Raw genomic sequence first — 17,659 nt, 5'->3', positions numbered from 1 at the left:
AAGAAGTAACTTAGAATTGTATTTTTTGGTCATATTTACTGCCACTCAACCAAAAACCAAAGGAAAAAAACAAAAAAAACTTTTCAGGATAAATAAGCATGTTTTACCCCCTCATATCTGTTTATGTTTAAAAACATTTTTTTAAGTATGATTCTCATTACTGTAATAGACCTTTAGTCAAGGTAGTGCCATATTTTTTACAGAAATGAAAATGAGGATGTGAGGAACAGAAGTGTTCATTCTTAAGTTAAAAGTAAAGTTTTAGAATCACTTTAAAACAATTTTTTTTAATATATATATATAAGAATTATTATTTGCCATTAGAGTAATAAGAATTGGAGGATAAAAATAATGTCACAATGTATAGGATCCTAATAGTAGACTTTTACATTATGCAAAACAATAATCCTTTTTTTTTCTTTTTTCTTAAAATGTAAAATGTGACCAGAAAACATCTTCATGAGATTCACAGTTTAACATTTTTTGAAATGACCCTTTTATTGAATTTCAGTGTTCACCCTTTCAAGATTCTGTTTGATTAATCAATTAAGAGCTCAGGGTCAAAGTTAAGCTCAGAACCCTTTAGCGGTATGTTCGGCAGTTCTTCTCCAGCATGCACAGAGTTACAGATGATCCAACACCAAACCCAGCATACAGTGGTTCAGAGAACTTGGCCTGAAATCTGTGGATGAGCTCCACTGTCTCAGACACAGTGTAAAAGGATACAGATCCTCCAGCGTAATCCAGGTACACACCGATCCGTGTGGCACGAGCTGCTCCCGGCAGATCTTTATCCATCTTATTGTGCCAGGCGGAGTATCCAGAGTCTGAGCACAGGAGACTCCAGGATTTATCATTGTATCCCAGAAGGCTGTTTGAGTTCTTACCTTTACGGCTGATGCTCTTAAAGGCAACTCCAATGGAAAATTCACCGTTCCACTCTGCCTCCCAGTAATGCCGTAATCCACTGAGCGGCTCCTTGCACAGGATCTGGCAAAACCCATCGAACCGCTCCGGGTGATCTGGGTAGAACTGGGCTGTTCGCTTACGGATCACCCGACGATTCCCGTCTGAAAGGACTAGTTCTTTATAGGCGGTGTTGAGATCAAATGTAAGTTTACAAGAATCTGTGAAATAATATTGTAGAAAAAAATAGACTCCTTCAGCATTTAGAAGAATAAAATGTTATCATCTGTATAGTGAAGAGATTAATTCATGTTAATTGTCTATACACTCACATCTGAGGAAATCCAGTCTTGATTTAGGCTCTGGGAAGTCAGTTCTTATCGGGGCTGAAAATATAGTATAAAGCTAAGCTAAGGCACATAAATGAGCAGAGTTGTGCTGTAACGTACTTCATTCTAAATAAACAGAAATGTAGAACCTCTTACCATTCAAACGTCCTCCAGACCTCGGGATAAGGACATAGACTGAAGTGTCACTCACTGAAAAATGTATCATGCAAAAATTAATAGTAGATAAAATATAGCATTTTGTGCACTACGATCAAAAGTAGAGTCGATATTTTTTTTTTGCATTAAATTGATCAAAAGTGAGAGTAAAGACATTTATAATGTTACAAAAACTTATATTTCAAATAAATGCTGTTCTTTTAGACTTTCTATTCATCAAACAAATTTACAACTGTTTCTTGAGCACCAAATCAGCATATTAGAATGATTTCTGAAGGAGAATGAATTCAATTTTAAGGCCAATTCACACTGCAACGACCAAAGGCAACAGATACGTTTGTGGGGTTTTGTCGGATTAGTATGTTACTCCGTTTTGTGTCTGTCAGCACTAGTTCACTAGTTTTGAAATAGAAAACAGTTATTTAAAATGTTATAATAATATAACAATATTACTGTTTTTACAGTATTTTTTATTTTAAAAAATGCAGCCTTTGAGCATTAAAAAATTATCTTTCCATTTACATTTGAACAATAGTGTGTATACTGTCTGTGTCATTGTTTGCATTTACATCAATAATTTATTCTGGAACTACCGGGGTACAGAGCTGATTATATTTTGTTTGCTGTCCGTTTCTGAAGCAGAGCAATGCTTTCCATCTCTACTTAATAGTTACTATTATTTTGTGCCTTTTAAATATACATAAGTCAAAAGAGATCCCATGTCTTTTCCTTAGCCTCTCAGTGGTTAAATGTTATAGTCTTCATTGTAACCTCGTTTGGAGATGTTTCCCAGCTCTTTTTTGCAGATGTCGTCCAGGTGTTCTTTCATGTCAGAGACAGTCTTGGTGATCTCACCGAAGGAAAACTCTTGGTTTATCAGCACTTTGGGCACCATGGGCTCCGGTGCAACTGATAGTGTGGGAAAATTCTGCACAAATAATGAAGACACTTAACAAAACCTGTGCTGCTAAGTAGCTTCCCTGAATGTCCATATTCAATTTCCAGTCAGGCTAGTCCACAGATTTCAACTTTCTCAATGGCAGAAATCCAGAATGATAAAAAGAAAACTAGTGAAATGTGAGAGGCTGTTCTTTACCTGTAGGAAGTGAATGTTGTCCTCTGTGTCAAGTATTTGACGTAGTTCAGCATCTCTCCTCTGAAGCTCCATGATCTCTTGTTCAAGTCTCTCTATGTAACCCTGAGCCTGTCAGAACATTAAAGCTATCACAGTCTGAGAGCGGGGAACAGCAGCTGTAGCAGCTCTATAAGCAGTGTGTGTGAAACATATCAGTTACAGTCATGATCAGAATTATTGGCACCCTTGGTAAATATGATCAAAGAAGGCTGTGAAAATAAATCTGCATTGTTTATCCTTTTAATCTATCATTCAGATAGATCTATCAACCTTTCGTTGAAGTAAAACAAGTGAAAGTTTCACATTATGAAATAAATGTTTTTCTCCAAAGCACGTTGGCCAGAATTATTGGGATCCCTTGAAATTCTTATGAGTAAAATATCTCTGAAGTATATTCCCATTCGTATTTACATATTTTAGCACACCATGGTGACTAGGAACATGAAATTGTCTAGCCATGACTTCTTGTTTCACATGAGTATGACTACAAAAATTCCCTTAATCATCCATTACAATGAGTAAAACCAAAATATATAGTTCTAATGTGCAGCAAAAGATTGTTGCGCTTCACAAAATAGAAAGTGGCTGTTAGAAATAGCTAAAGCTAAAGCATTGAAAATCCCCATTTCCACCGTCAGGGCAATAATTAAGAAGTTCCAATCAACTAAAGACGTTATAAATCTTCCTAGAAGAAGACTGTCTATATTGTCTTAATTCACGGCAAGGAGGATAGTTTGAGTGGCCAAAGACTCTCCAAGGATCACAGCTGGAGAACTGCAGAAATTAGTTGAGTCTTGGAGTCAGAAAACCTCAAAGAAACAATAAAATAAAATACCAAACAGCGCCTTCATCACCACATGTTCTTTAAAAATGGTTTCAAGAAAAATTCTCTGCTCTCATCCCAAAAAAACCTCCAGCATATTCAGTTGTCAGACACGACTGGAACTTCAAAAGAGATCGGATTTTATGGTCAGAAGAAACTAAAAATGAGCTTTTTGGCTGCAAAAAAGGTATAAAAATTACCCCATGTCCACGATTAAATATCTTTGAAATTGTGGTCCTTTTTTTTGCTGGAGGTCCTGGACATCTTCTTCAGATACATGGCATCATAGTTTCTATCAAATACCAACAGATAAACAATCAAAACCTGACCGCCTCTGCCAGAAATCTTATAATGGGCGTTGTTCAGATCTCCCATCAGGACAATGATCCGAAACAAACATCAAAATCAAAACAAAAATGGCTCACTAAGCTCAAAATGAAGCTTCTGCCATGGCCATCCCAGTCCCCTGACCTGAACCCTATAGAAAATGAGTGGGGTGAACTGAGGAGAAGCACCAACATGGATCTGGGAATCTAAAGAATCTGGAGAGATTCTGTATGACGGAATGACCTCTTGTCAGGTGTTCTCCAAACTCATCAGGCATTATAGAAGAAGGCTCAGATATGTTATCTTGGCTAAAGGAGATTGCAAAAAGTATTGAATAAAAGGGTGCCATATTTTTTTGCAGCTGGGGTTTAAATGGATAAAATGAATGCATCACTGATTTTAATTCATTCACATCTGAATATAATGTGTATGCACCTGAGCCATGGAGGCCTGTAGGTTGGCCTGTATGAGTTGGCTTATCTCAGCATGCCACCGATCTACCGCCTGTAACATCTCGCTGAAGATTTTATCACTGTCAGTCTGTGCCCGCTGTGCATTTCCCTGCAGAGAAAGGGCAAAAAACGACATTAATCCACACAGCCATTTTATACACTTTTTTTAAGTAAAAAAAAAAAGAAAAAAAGAATGCTTTTCACGTACAACGATGTAACTCGCTCATTAACTACTATAGTATGATGCATCGTTGGAAATACTAACTCCTTTTATGTGGTTTGGCCTATGTATTCATTCTCTCTTTTAAACTCTTTTGGATTAATGTTTCAGACTTGCATACTATGGTTAACCAAAATCATATGTGTAGCATGTTTAGTCTCTATAAACTCCAATCTTTGTCCTCCATTTGTTAATTTACATTTCATTTTGTGACTACTAACAAACTGTATGCATGTATGTATGTGTATGTTAGAGTAGTTTAAGTGTTTAGTCTAGTTAATAAAGTCTTCTTCATATCACACGAAAAGTTGTCTGTGTCTCAAGCTCATACTGGAGTCCCTAATCATGTACATTTTGACTACAGGCTCTGAATAGTACTGTACAGTAAGAAAGACATTTCCCATACCCTGGAAATGTACATTTCTTAGAATTAAAAAACAATTAACACTGAGTGTTCACAGCACAAACAGGTTAATTGATTGTAATATTAATTTTACTACATTAAGTTAATTCTATTAACTGATCCAAATATTCATAATCAATTCTAACAAGTTATGATTAATTATTAATATTTCTTTAGAGCTAATTTGCTACATATGGTTCTGGGCAAGAACTCACTGTGCATCCATGCAGCCTAGCATGGATAAGAGCATGGAGAGCAGCAATAACCCCCCTTAGGGTAAACAGAACAGAACCAACATGAATGTGTTGCAGATATCATTAATTCAAGACTTTAATGTACAACATAATTCGAGAATTTAGTCTGATTCAAAGGGGAATCAGAATACCAAATCCTGACTGGACGAGAGGAGGAGCTGGGGATGGAGGAGGGTAAAAAGCTGCTGAAAATACTGAAGGAGCTTATATATGTATACAGTGATAGGCGTCATATTCCTATAGGTAGACGTGGATCAGCTGAGAGTCAGCTGATGCAAGCTTAAATAACCTGACCTGCCAGAACAGATGCTATGCTTGATTGTAGAACAAAATGTCAAAGTATAGTCAAGTTATATTTACCACAGGCTTTATTTTACACATAAATAATAATAATAAAAAAAAACATTAGGAAATGTCCCATAGGAAAATCTCGAAGGAACCAGCGGCGAATTAGTCTGCTGGGTTTTGATGTCATACCTGCACCACTAAACAGGACTTTTGTTAATGACGTCACCAGAGGTGGAAAAGTAATAACTTCTGCTAATTAATCTATTCAACTCACGAAGTTGCTGTAACGAACATGGCACCTAATTTACAGTTTTTTTGTTCCATGTCATTTTGCTTTATTTGATGTTTGATTCATGGCGGGTTCCTCAATCATAGCCTACGTCAAATACTCTGGAGTTCCTTTGCGCATTTTATGCATGCGTACTCAATTAGAATGAAATATACAGAATGTACTGAATGTTAGTTTGCTTATTGTGCCCAAGAGCACGGTCGGTTTCCACATTTTAACAAGAAACTATTCTAATCACAACTCGAGAGCTGTAGTTCTAACCCAACCACACAAGTCTGTGACGCTGTTTATGTTTGTTGAAACGCCAAATCGCTGAACTTTGTTTGTAACGACGGAACTTGTCTAACTATGCTTTCGTGTTTCACCCAGAAGCTTATTTAGGACTCTCCGGACTGGACTAACCTTAAGAACATCCACGTTGTGTCTGAGTTCTTGAAGTTCTTTCATTCGATCCTGGATAATGTGCTGAACCTCTGTCTGAGTCACAACCAAGACTTTCTATAAACACACACAAAAAAATGTATGCAGAAAATAGAGATCTGAGATTACAGTCTTCATTACAGCAGATGTTTGCTAGACAAAATATTTATCCAGGAAGATAAATAATACAATAGTGTTATAATATTACAATAGTCCTAACAATTAGCTACTTTAGGTCTACATAAAAAAAATAAAAATAAAAAATTGAGGATGCATTAAATTGATCAAAAGTGACTTTTACATTGTTCAAGTCATATACCCAATTATTCTTACAATAAAAAAATTTGATGAGAGCATCGAAACCTGTGAAAGTCCACAGAGAATGAGACATAGAGTAGCCTAAGGCTAGTTGTCAGTTGACTTTTTAACTTTAGAAAATTTCTCTGGATAAGTTCATTTTTCAAAGTCAAGGCAGATACCTTAAAGATATCTTCAAAAAGCAATTTTACATTTCCACTGTTAATGCCGGGAAACAATTCATTACATTAATTATGAAACACAAAAATACCAAACCACTGTTTTGAATTTGAATTAATTAGGCTATTTAAAAATATATATGAATGTATAAGGGTCAATGACGTATAAGGATTTTCGACAGGTCAATTTTAAAATACAAAAAAAAATAATATCTGTTGCAATTGTTCAAACATTAAGGATGTTTTGTACACCTAAATTCATTAAAAAAATTCAATTTAAGTGATTTTAGTGTTTTTTCATCTAGATGAATTGTCCGTAGCCTTAAGAAATGTCATGTGGTGCGACTGTGATTTATCTTAAAATTAATTAATTTCCTTAACATGCTTAAACATTTTTTTTACAAATTCTTAGTAATTAAAGTGTTTAGAAACCAAGTTTTGCATTTCTTTTGAGTTTTTGTAAATAATGATCTCGTTTTTTGGTCTATAATTTCTGAGTTGCCTTCTTAAATCTAGTTACCAGACTTACTTTTCCTGTAAATCACATAAAACTGATATAAATGTTTTAAAAATATAATTTACTAAAGCATACTGTATCAGTGATTCATATTTCAGCCACAGAAATGATATATTATATTTTACATTTAATACAGTGATTGCTTTTATTGGTCGCACCACATAAGTGGTCGCTCCAAATGACACCAAGACCTTATATAGTTAAAAATCTATTTAAAGAGATCAATGAACAATACATTTTATACAAAAAAAATTGATTTAAACCAGATTTCATACAAATTTCACAGAATTTTCCTGAACATAAACTTTTTTTGTAAATAAAAATCACATCAAAAACACAAGTGCACCATTTCTTTTAACTTGACTTAGAATTTCTTTCTAACAAATAATAATGTTATAGATATAAATTATTTCATAAAATTATTGTATACAGGTAACATTTGGGGTCAATAGTTTTTTAAGTAATTAATACTTTTATTAATCAAGGACACATTCAGTTGATAAAAAGTGACAGTAAAGATATTTAGGCTATAATGTTATGAAAGATTCTATTTCAAATAAATGCTGTTCTTTTGAACGTTCTATTCATCAAATAATCCTGACATATAAAATGTATCACAGTTTCCACAAAAATATGATAATAATCAGAAGTGTTTCTTGAGCAGCAAATCATTAGTGACCCTGGATCACAAAAACAGTCACAAGTGGCACAGGATATTGTGGCAATAGCCAACAATACATTGTATGGGTCAAAATTATCGATTTTTCTTTTATTCCAAAAATCATTAGGATATTAAATAAAGATCAAGTTTCATATTTTGTAAATGTCCTACCATAAATATATAAAATATTTATTTTTGATGAGTGAATATAGCAATATCGCAAACATAAATGGACAACTTTAAAGGTGATTTTCTCAATGTTTTGATTTTTTTGCACCCTCAGATTCCAGATTTTCAGTTGTATCGGCCAAATATTGTTCTATCTTAACAAACCATACATCAATGGAAAGCTTATTTTTTCAGCTTTCATATGATGTATAAATCTCAATTTTAAAAAATTGACCCATGTGACTGGTTTTGTGGTCCAGGGTTACATATTAGAATGATTTCTGAAGGATCATGTGACACTGAAGACTGGATTAAAGATGCTGAAGATTAAATTTAGCTTTGATCACAGGAATAAATTACAGTTTACTATATATTCACATAGAAAACAGATATTTTATACTGTAATAATATTTCACTCTTCTCCTATCAAGGTACTCCGCTATTGCTGCAGGGTCAGAATTTTTTCGCTTGGCAGTGGCATCTGGTAAAATAGATTCAAATAGTTTTAAACAAATAAATAGGCAATAATAAATACACTACTAATAAATGCTTAATTACTAAACTGAAATTACATGCTCTAATTTTTTGTTGTTGCATTTTTCTCAAATTGTACAAAGAGTAAACAAACTTGAAATATATGAAGAAAATATCCCAAATAGCATAAAAATCTATTCCAAATGATACTAAATTAAAGTATTTTTTGTATATAAACTGTCAATTGAATATTAAAGCATAAAACTGCCAATCTAGGACATATATCTATCATGGAAAACAGTCTGCAGTGGTCGCACCACATGATATTTGGTCGCACCACATGATGTTTTCAAATTCATTCAAAATTTACAGGCACAGAATTGGCCACCTATACAAAACAAGCTAGCTTCCCTAAAAAAGGTCACTATGAAATGTATAATACAAATATGTATTTGTAGAAATAACTTTTTTTTTTTTTTTTTTTGAGGTCATACCACATGACATCCAAATTTGGCAACTACATACCAACCATTACAGAGGTTTATTTTTTTTTCCAATTTGAGAGAATTACAAACCTGCTTGCTGCTTCCATGGGTCCTTGGTAAATTGGTATATGATGTAACGTCCTGTGTTTGAATAGTTTTCAACATTAAAGTCCCAAAATGGTAGTTACTTGATGGTCACACCACATGATATTTCATAAAATGGACATCATCGGACAAAGTTTGTTTGTATATTATGATGGAAATATAAATACAAATGCTTTGAATTTTTTTAAAGGATTACAAAACATTTTGGAAATCATGCCAAATAGTGCAGAAAATAAATTTGAATAAATTCAGAGTAATTTCAAAGACGTTTTCAAAACAGAAGTTATGGCCGGACGGTCGCACCACATGATGTTTTGACACTTTAAATAACAAAAAAAATAACAAATAAGTAAAGGTTTTTGATGAGTTAAAGTGAGTACATACATGGGAGAGGTACTTCAAATATGCAGTATCTTTTTATGCATTTAAACCCGTTTTTGCCTGAAAAAATGCAATCGGACAGAAAATTTAGGCATCACGTCATTGACCCATAAACAGGTTAAAACCAGCTGTGACAACTTTCCCTGACTTTTATCCTGAGAACATAGTTCAACCTTGCAGTTAAAATCTTTCTTCAATGTAAAGTTGACTAAATTATGATCCTGAAATGCACAAAATCATAAAGATTATTTAATTTAATAAAATACATTGTTAACTGTTTGAAACCAACTATAAAACTACTGATAGAGAAAATAGCCTATTTGTGTAATTGGACTTTTGACTCAAAAACGTAATAGTTTCTCAAGCCGCCTTTCCACTGCACACGACATTCGCATAAGATTGTCGCATTTCGCCCCCTAGTGTCATTCGCACGAAACTTTCATTACGATCGTTCATGGCAATTTCTTTTATTATTTATTTTTGTGTCTCCAGTAAATGAGTGCAATAAGAAGAGCCTATATTATTCGTGCATTTACCATGGTTGAATGAATGAATGAATGAATGAAAAATGACCGCCAATAATTTTGGAGCAAAAAATGAATATATAGGATACAACATTAAAAACAATAATATATATATATTAAATTCATCGTTTTTTACTTATTTATGAATAACCATGCATTTTTTTTAAGTATTAAGTGTTTCGGATCAAGTTTTTTTTTAAAGTATTAAAAATTCTCAACTTGCACACACTGATTTGATTGGACTACATGTAGAATACATATTGGAATACATCACATCCGGTCGGCCGGTCGCATATGGTCTATTCGCAGAAGTTCAGATATTTCAACGGATCCAAAACTCAAATCGGATCCGAATTTTCCGCATTCGCATATGATTGGAACTCCCCGCAGCTCCCGTACGACTCTCCATTGGAAATGAATGACTTCCGGTCCGACGGCTGTCGTTTGTCGTGTGCAGTGGAAAGGTGGCTTCAGATATGGCCTCTGTGACAACTTATCCTGGTCTACTCTCAACAGTTATAATCTCCTCATGATGTCTCACCTGTTTCTCTGTGCGTTCATCATCTGCACTGACTATGTTGTGGCTGCGATGTTCTCTTACTGTACACAGCACACAGATGCACATCTGGTCTGAGCGGCAGAAAAGCTCTAAGCCTTTTTCATGCTGCGGGCAGATCTTCCGATCTAGATGTCCTGTCTCGTCCACCAGTTTATGTCGTTTAAACGTGGCTGATTCATAGTGAGGCTTGATGTGCGTCTCGCAGTAATAGGCCAGACACATCAGACACGACTTCACCGCTTTGCTCCGCCGACCGGTACAGAAATCACACAGCGCGTCACGCTTGAAGTACGGAAACGGGGTTAGCTCACGTGGGGGTGGCCTAGGCTCCGGGTTGCCTATGTGGGGTACGTTACGTCTGAGTATGGGCCGAGGAGTGAAGGTCGCCTGGCACTGCGGACAACTATACACGCCGAGGTGGTCAGAATGGTCCCAGTAGATCTTAATGCACTCCAAGCAGAAGGTGTCTCCACACGGGATGGTGACGGGGTCTCGCTGGGTGTCTGTGCAGAGTGGACAGGTGTAGTCAAGGTAGTCAGATTCTGCCATTTTCTAAAGGGAAGACGTGAGAAAGACAGGTGAATTGAAAGAGCAACTGAAGCAGGAACACACCTGTATTTATAGATTAGCACCAAGGGTGGAGATGCTGAACTACAAACACAGTATGAGCTTAGATGAGGGTTTATGAGGCACATGTACAGGTATCCTGTTTCAGGAAGTCACTTAAAACACATTTAGAGCAAATGTTAAAGAAAGAAATAAACTGATAGCTCACCCAGAAATTAATATTGTTATCATTTACTCTTACTCATGTCGTTCCAAACCTGTTTGATTTTGTTTCTTCTGCGGTATATCAAAGAAAATATTTTGAAGAAATGTTTTTGTTTAAACAATGAAAGTCAAGAGGGTCCAAAACAACACAGGATCCTATTAACTTTCATTATATGGGGAAGGAAAAAACTTGTATGTTCCACAGAGTAAAGAACAAGTCATACAGAATTGGAGCGACATGAGAACAGAAGTTTCATTTTTCGGCGAACTGTCACTTTAAGTTTCTAATAGTGCAAATTCTAACAAATAAAACTTAAAACCAGCAAATGTGCTCTCTCTCTGTACATGCACTGCAGCGAAATGTGAAACTGTTTTGTCTGTCAATATGGAAAGTGGTTAGAATAAATTTGTCTAGTCAGTGCTTGTATTCTATGAGTAAACTACTGTGACATGACAGCACAGTGTGTACTGTACACACTCAGCCTAGTGTCATGCAGGTAGAGCACAAACACACAAACATGCTGGATCTGAGAGAGGAAGAATTTCAAGGTCAAACTGTCTGGTGTCATGAAGGGAAATTCAGTACAGGGTAGATGGGTGCACATATTTTTCTGCTCTTAACCAGAGGTGGCCTTTGCAATTCGGAGCCAAATATATGGGGGGGCTCTATGAAATGGCTCTACTGTGGATTTGTTTAGAACCAACATTTTGCATGGGCAAAAGAGAGCAAAACCAGACAATATTCTGAGTCTAAAAATGTAAGACGCCTAATATTAACTTCTTGTTTATTGAGCTGTTGTATAAAATCAGTATCACATATGCAAACCCAATATTCTGATGCTGATATTTGTACAGCATTCTTGCTCGTATGGTATTGCCTGACTATTGTCACAAGTGCACTGGTCCTCCCTCACTGTCTACTCACTTGAGATATTTACCTCCTAACAGCACCCAAAAGATGTGTGTGTGGATATACTTACCAATTGAAGTTACATCCTGTATCGTCACCTGCAACCCTAAGAACTGAAGCATTATACTTGCACTGCTCATTGTTTGTCGTCTATACTCACCTGTTTGGACACTGTTCAATAAAGCTTTGTGTTGTTATTCATCCACCTCTCTCTCCTGAAAGAAGACTAAACCCACACAGAATGAATCTAACAAGCTTTGCCCCATTCAAGAACCATTGTATCCAGTTCACCCTGCTGACCTACTCCTCTCCCTTTCCCAAGATGTCCGCCCGCTAGAGGTTCTCACAGTAGAGCCATAACATCCCTTATAGTACCCTAGAACGATACTACCCTGATGTAGTCTTCTGGAGTGGATTGGACGAACATCTTCGACAAATACCAGCAGCAGCTAACATGTTTTCCTTGGAGCAATATATTGAATATGTACTGTGGCTAAGTAGATCCTTCTTCACTGTGTGTGAGGCAGTTGAAGACACCATTGCATCTCAGTCACAACCACCCCAGTCCACTCCAGTCCTCCAGGTGACAGTGGTCATCACCACTGAAACACCACCTGTCTCAGAACTCCTTTCAAGTCATGCACCATCACTCCTCACGCAAGCTCAAGAGTCCTGAGTCCCTTTCTGCCCAGGATTCAGCTTAAGGGTTATCATACCCAAGCCGATCATAGCGGCCATGGCGTCACTGTCCCATTTTGGCTGTTTCCTGTGATCTTCGTTCCTGTTGGATTATTCGTCGTGTCTTCATCTCCGTTCATCTGCGTCACTCTTCTGGATTCGGATCAGTGCTTCTCTCATCACCATTCACCAGCCCGGTTGCCCGTCGAAGTCCCTGCGTCACTCTCCCGCCCCAGTGTGTCGTGCTTGTGACTACTTTACCGCTCTGTTTATTCTTCAGTAAACATACTTTTACCTGCATTGTGCCTCCTCTCTTACGATCATGACAGTTACACCCTCCTCTCTTAAAGGTAAGCAAGTCTTTTCGCGTTTTGTCCTGAACTTGATCCTTCAGTTAACTCTTGGACAGTATTAAGTCAGCTTTTGGTAAGTCAGCAAGACTCATTGAATAAACCACTGCCTCACTCAAGGACTGGAACAAGTTTTGGACTACTGAGGTAAGGGAATTACCCAACTCTGGGTAATGGAATTTTTTTGGAGGTTTTGGGACCCTGTTTGATCGTCTTAGGTTATGATCTGCACTTGATCTTGCATATACATTAACTTTCTGTTTCTTCTTCCAGATCCTGAGCATCCATGGACATATCCCTTTCCTCTTCATCAGCAGCTGGATCGGATGATGTTAAGTATTCTCCTTCAATTTCGTTTCATGTTGGCATAGGTTCTTGTACTTCAGGATCTGTGGGTTCATACATTTGTCTCCTCTCCTAAACTTTTATGAAGCGGAAGAATGTTAGCTGGACTGTTTACAGTCTGGCGTATTTCTGTTTTATGAGGTAGGTCTGGTTTCTGAGGTAAATAGGATCTCTGAGGTAAGTCTTTTTCTTTCCCATCAGCCACTTTTGACTTTGTGATGTCATATGCATAGGTAATGTTTGTTTTGCCAGCCGGAATTCTACTGAATATGCTAATTTCATCCTCTGAATACGATTGTTCCTCATTTATCAGTTCTCCCTTTCTTTGGCTTTGTGTCTTAGACTTGGAGATGTTTTCTGCATCTGGAACGCTTTCCTCCGGAGAAGCAAGGAAACCACACGGTAATAATAGATCCCTGTGCAATAATCGCACTGGAACATCCTTATCATGTGGACGAACCTTATACACTGGCAGATCTCCTACCCGTTCTGCTATTATATGGATAGTAGGCTCCCATTTGTCTGCGAGTTTATGTTTTCCCCTGATTCGGACATTCCTCACAAGGACTTTATCTCCCACTTCAAGAGTTGACTCTTTCACTCGTTTGTCGAATCTGTCCTTATTCCTCATTGCAGACTTTGAAGCATTTTGAGTGGCAATTCGGTAACTCTCCTCAAGTCTGGCTTTGAGACTTTTGACATATTTGGAATGCGACTCATGGACAGGTTTTTCTACGGGTAGCCCAAAGGCTAAATCCACCGGCAGTCTGGGTCGCCTGCCAAACATGAGCTTATAAAGGCATGAATCCAGTGGTCTCATTTTTCGTGCAATTGTGGGCAATGGTTTCACAAAGTCGTGCTAATGCGACTTATCCTGCTCCTTCAAGGTACCCAACATGTTTAGAAGCATCCTATTGAAGCGCTCTATGGGATTACCGCGAGGATGATAGGGAGTTGTCTGTACTTTGTGAATTTTTGCCATCTCGCAAAGCTCTTTGATAAGTTTAGATTCAAAGTCAGCTCCTTGATCACTTAGTATCCTCTCCGGGAAACCATAGTGGACAATGAATTTGTCCCAAAGGCACTTAGCCACAGTAGTGGCTTTCTGGTTGTTGATGGGTATGGCAACTGCATACTTGGTGTAATGATCCATCATAACAAGTACATTCTGGACATTACTTCGGTCTGGTTCGATAGAAAGAATGTCTATACAGAGCAACTCGAGGGGCCGTGTAACCTGGATGTTGACCAAGGGGGCAGATTTCTCTGGCAAAGCTTTCCGCTTAACACAGAAGTACGCAGGCCTTAATCTTCCTCTCAACATCAGCACTCATCTTTGCCCAATAAAAGCGAGAACGGACAAGGTTGAGTGTGCGATCTACTCCCATGTGACCCATCTGATCGTACAGGCTTTCCAGCACCATAACACGGAACTTTACAGGTAACACCAACTGGTAAGTTGTTTGATCATACCACTGCCGTCGTCTGTACAGAATTCCATCTTTCAGTTCTAAGCGGTCCCACTCCCTCAGCAACAAGGATATATCTGGACATTCATACCTCACCGCCCGGCATGGCATTTGACCTTCTTCCAAGTGACTGATGACTTGGTTCAGAAAACATCTTCATTTTGTTCACGTTTCAGGTCTATACCAGTTAAACCGGGTACTGCAGACTCATCTTCAGTCAGGTCTTGAGCAAAACAAAGAGGAATAGCGTCCTGCTCCATTGCCAGCGACTCCACCAGAGCAACAGGGTTTCCATACTCTTGCTGAACTCTGTGCTTATCAAACACAGCTTGAACAACAGCACAGTCCATGACTACACTTTTATCACCACCCAGATGCTTGGCAGCGAATTGCTATATCCGATCCTGTTCCTTTTGTGATGCCATATCATTGATCGGCTCGCCATGGGGACGTCTTGATAACCCATCGGCATCTTGGTTTTGCTTTCCTGATCTATAGGTCAGATCAAAAGAGAATGTGGCTAACGCTGATAGCCAACGATAACTTATGGCATCAAGCTTCACAGTGGTTAGAATGTAAGTGAGAGGATAACTGTCCGTTACGACAGTGAAGTGATTGCCATACAAGCAGTCAGAGAATTTCTCAGTCACTGCCCACTTTAAAGCAAGAAACTCCAACTTATGGGCGGGGTATCAAGACTCACTTTTAGAAAGACCTACTGGTGAAAGCTATGACCTTTTTCTCTCCATCTTGCAGCTGATATAACGCGGCGCGTTAATCCCAGGAATGATCTTAGCTCTTTTAGATTCTTTGGTTTTGGCTAGGTCTTAAGAGCACAGATCTTTTTAGGATCCGTCTGGACTCCTGTCTCCGCTAGGTAGACTGAAGTTTGGAAAAATTAGCATTTTTCTGGGGACAATTTCAACCCATATTCTCTCAGCCTTGTCAATACTCTTAGGAGTTGCTCCCCATACTCCTCAGGAGTTCGGGAAAACAATCAAATCATCAAGAAACACCAAGACCTCGGTGAGATGAAGATTCTCCATACACTTCCTTGAGGCATCCGGCTAAATTCCCAAAATCCTAAGACACAGGAGAAAGCAGTTTTGTACTTGTCAGACTCCTCCATTTCTATCTGGTAATAACCAGACTTCAAGTCCAGAACGGAGAACCATCGAGAACCCGTTAAGGCAGAAAAAGACTCTTCAAGGTTAGGCAAAGCATAGGAATCTTTCACAGTTTGTGAATTTAGCTTTCTGTAATCCACACATAGTCTTCCGTCACCATTCTTCTTTTGTATGACTACGATTGGGGGAGGAGTCTCAAAAGGAGACTCAGATTCCCGGATTACTCCTGACTCTTTTAACTCTTGCAGGTGGCGTCTGACAGCAGCCAAGTCATGAGGATGGATAGGGCGTGCCCTTTGCTTAAAAGGGGTTTCGTCAAAAAGCTTGATGTGATGCTTGACTTTGGATGTTCGACCAAAATCAAGGTCATGTTGTGCGAACACATCAGACATATCACTGAGCTTCTTACTAATCCTATCCCTCCACTCTTGGGGCAATGGGGAGTCCCCAAAGTCAAAAGTAATAGCTGCTTCAGAGCGGCTCGGACCAGCAGGTACAGATCTCACTTTATATTCTCAAGGGATGATACTTTTGATGGCATACACTTCAGCAACCACAGCATTTGGTGGACAGTCAACTTTTGCAAACTACACCACTTGTGAAAAGAACACCTCCAGGCAGTGAGGAATTTGTCGGGGTCTCCAGAAGAACACATTCTTTAGAGGGTAAGCAATTCACATTTACTTTTTCACCGACAGCAATGGTCTGCTGCGCTGGAATGACTACGGGATCCTTGCTTTGTAGTCTCACCAGTCTAAGACATCCATTGGCATTCTGTTTATGTTTTCAGTACAGCACTATATCCATTTCGTGGAGAATGGTGTTCAAGGCTATTCAAGTCAGAACATTCAGCATAAAAGGAATCAAGAGTGTTGGTCCCGATCAAGACTTGAGACTGTTTCTCTGGTTTGAAGTCAGGATCGACTAATGCAAGTGTAGAAATTTCAACCTCAGATCCCGCCATGTCTTCCGGAAAAGTAATTGGATTTAACATATCAACATATCCTTTATATGGAACTGGCTGACCATTTGCACCGCTGACCTCAAGCAGATGATTCAAGGGCTTAATGGGGTGACTAATCAAGCAAGCTTGGTAAAAGGACCAAGGAACTGTGGTCCTGTGTCAAGTAAGCACTGACATGCTGTTCCTGAGATTTTGACTTGCGCTGTACACTTGGATCCGACCAGATGCTGAATACGGGATTTGTGATGTGGGCCTTAGTTTTTTCTGAGGGGACAACCTTTAGGTTCACCAGCTCCAGTTTGTCCCACAACTGGAACTGTTAGGCATTTAAAGAAGCTGCTCCATCATGACTGTTTTCTTTATCCCACTCTAATTGCTTCAACCGCAGTTAATTTATTTTCTTTTCAACTAGCCTGGGGTTTGGAGAATTTTCACAGGTTACAGAAATGTGGCCATCTTCACCACATCTGAAGCAGTAACCAGGGTGTGGTCTGAATTTCATGACAGGATCACCGGTTGACTTGAATGGTTGTTTAGCAACAAACTCAGGATTGGTAGGGGAGGGTGATGTCTTGTGCTTGGGTTAATAGTCTTTCTGGGCTTTGGGAGAGTAAGTGAAGTTAACTGTTCCTTTAGCTCAGCAATTTGCTTCTTCAATTCAGTGGTTTCAGA

The 17,659-nt window shown here is 38.2% G+C and overlaps 1 protein-coding gene across 1 annotated transcript; it reads right to left on the bottom strand.

Annotated features, from left to right (window-relative positions):
• Positions 1-428: 428 nt before the first annotated feature.
• On the bottom strand, positions 429-10,966 carry ftr84 (finTRIM family, member 84). Its single transcript, XM_084414613.1, has 8 exons — positions 10,356-10,966; positions 6,006-6,101; positions 4,133-4,258; positions 2,509-2,616; positions 2,184-2,340; positions 1,392-1,445; positions 1,239-1,292; positions 429-1,127 (listed from the first exon to the last, which is right to left on the bottom strand). Exons 1-8 carry the CDS (start codon positions 10,920-10,922, stop codon positions 583-585), a joined length of 1,707 nt encoding a protein of 568 aa, XP_084270739.1. The 5' UTR covers positions 10,923-10,966; the 3' UTR covers positions 429-582.
• Positions 10,967-17,659: the final 6,693 nt, after the last annotated feature.

Source organism: Rutilus rutilus, assembly GCF_951802725.1.
Source record: "Rutilus rutilus genome assembly, chromosome: 7".
Lineage (NCBI taxonomy): Eukaryota > Metazoa > Chordata > Actinopteri > Cypriniformes > Leuciscidae > Rutilus > Rutilus rutilus.
This window is presented reverse-complemented; position numbering and strand designations above follow the sequence as displayed.

What these genes read in the sequence shown, in the direction of transcription:
- ftr84 (XM_084414613.1), bottom strand. Translation starts at nt 10,922, where the DNA reads ATGGCAGAATCTGACTACCTTGACTACACCTGTCCACTCTGCACAGAC. An exon ending in ATGAACGCACAGAGAAACAG is followed by an intron (nt 6,102 to 10,355) that starts GTGAGACATCAT and finishes GTGTGTTTATAG; the next exon opens with AAAGTCTTGGTTGTGACTCA. An exon ending in GTCTGGAGGACGTTTGAATG is followed by an intron (nt 1,293 to 1,391) that starts GTAAGAGGTTCT and finishes CTATATTTTCAG; the next exon opens with CCCCGATAAGAACTGACTTC.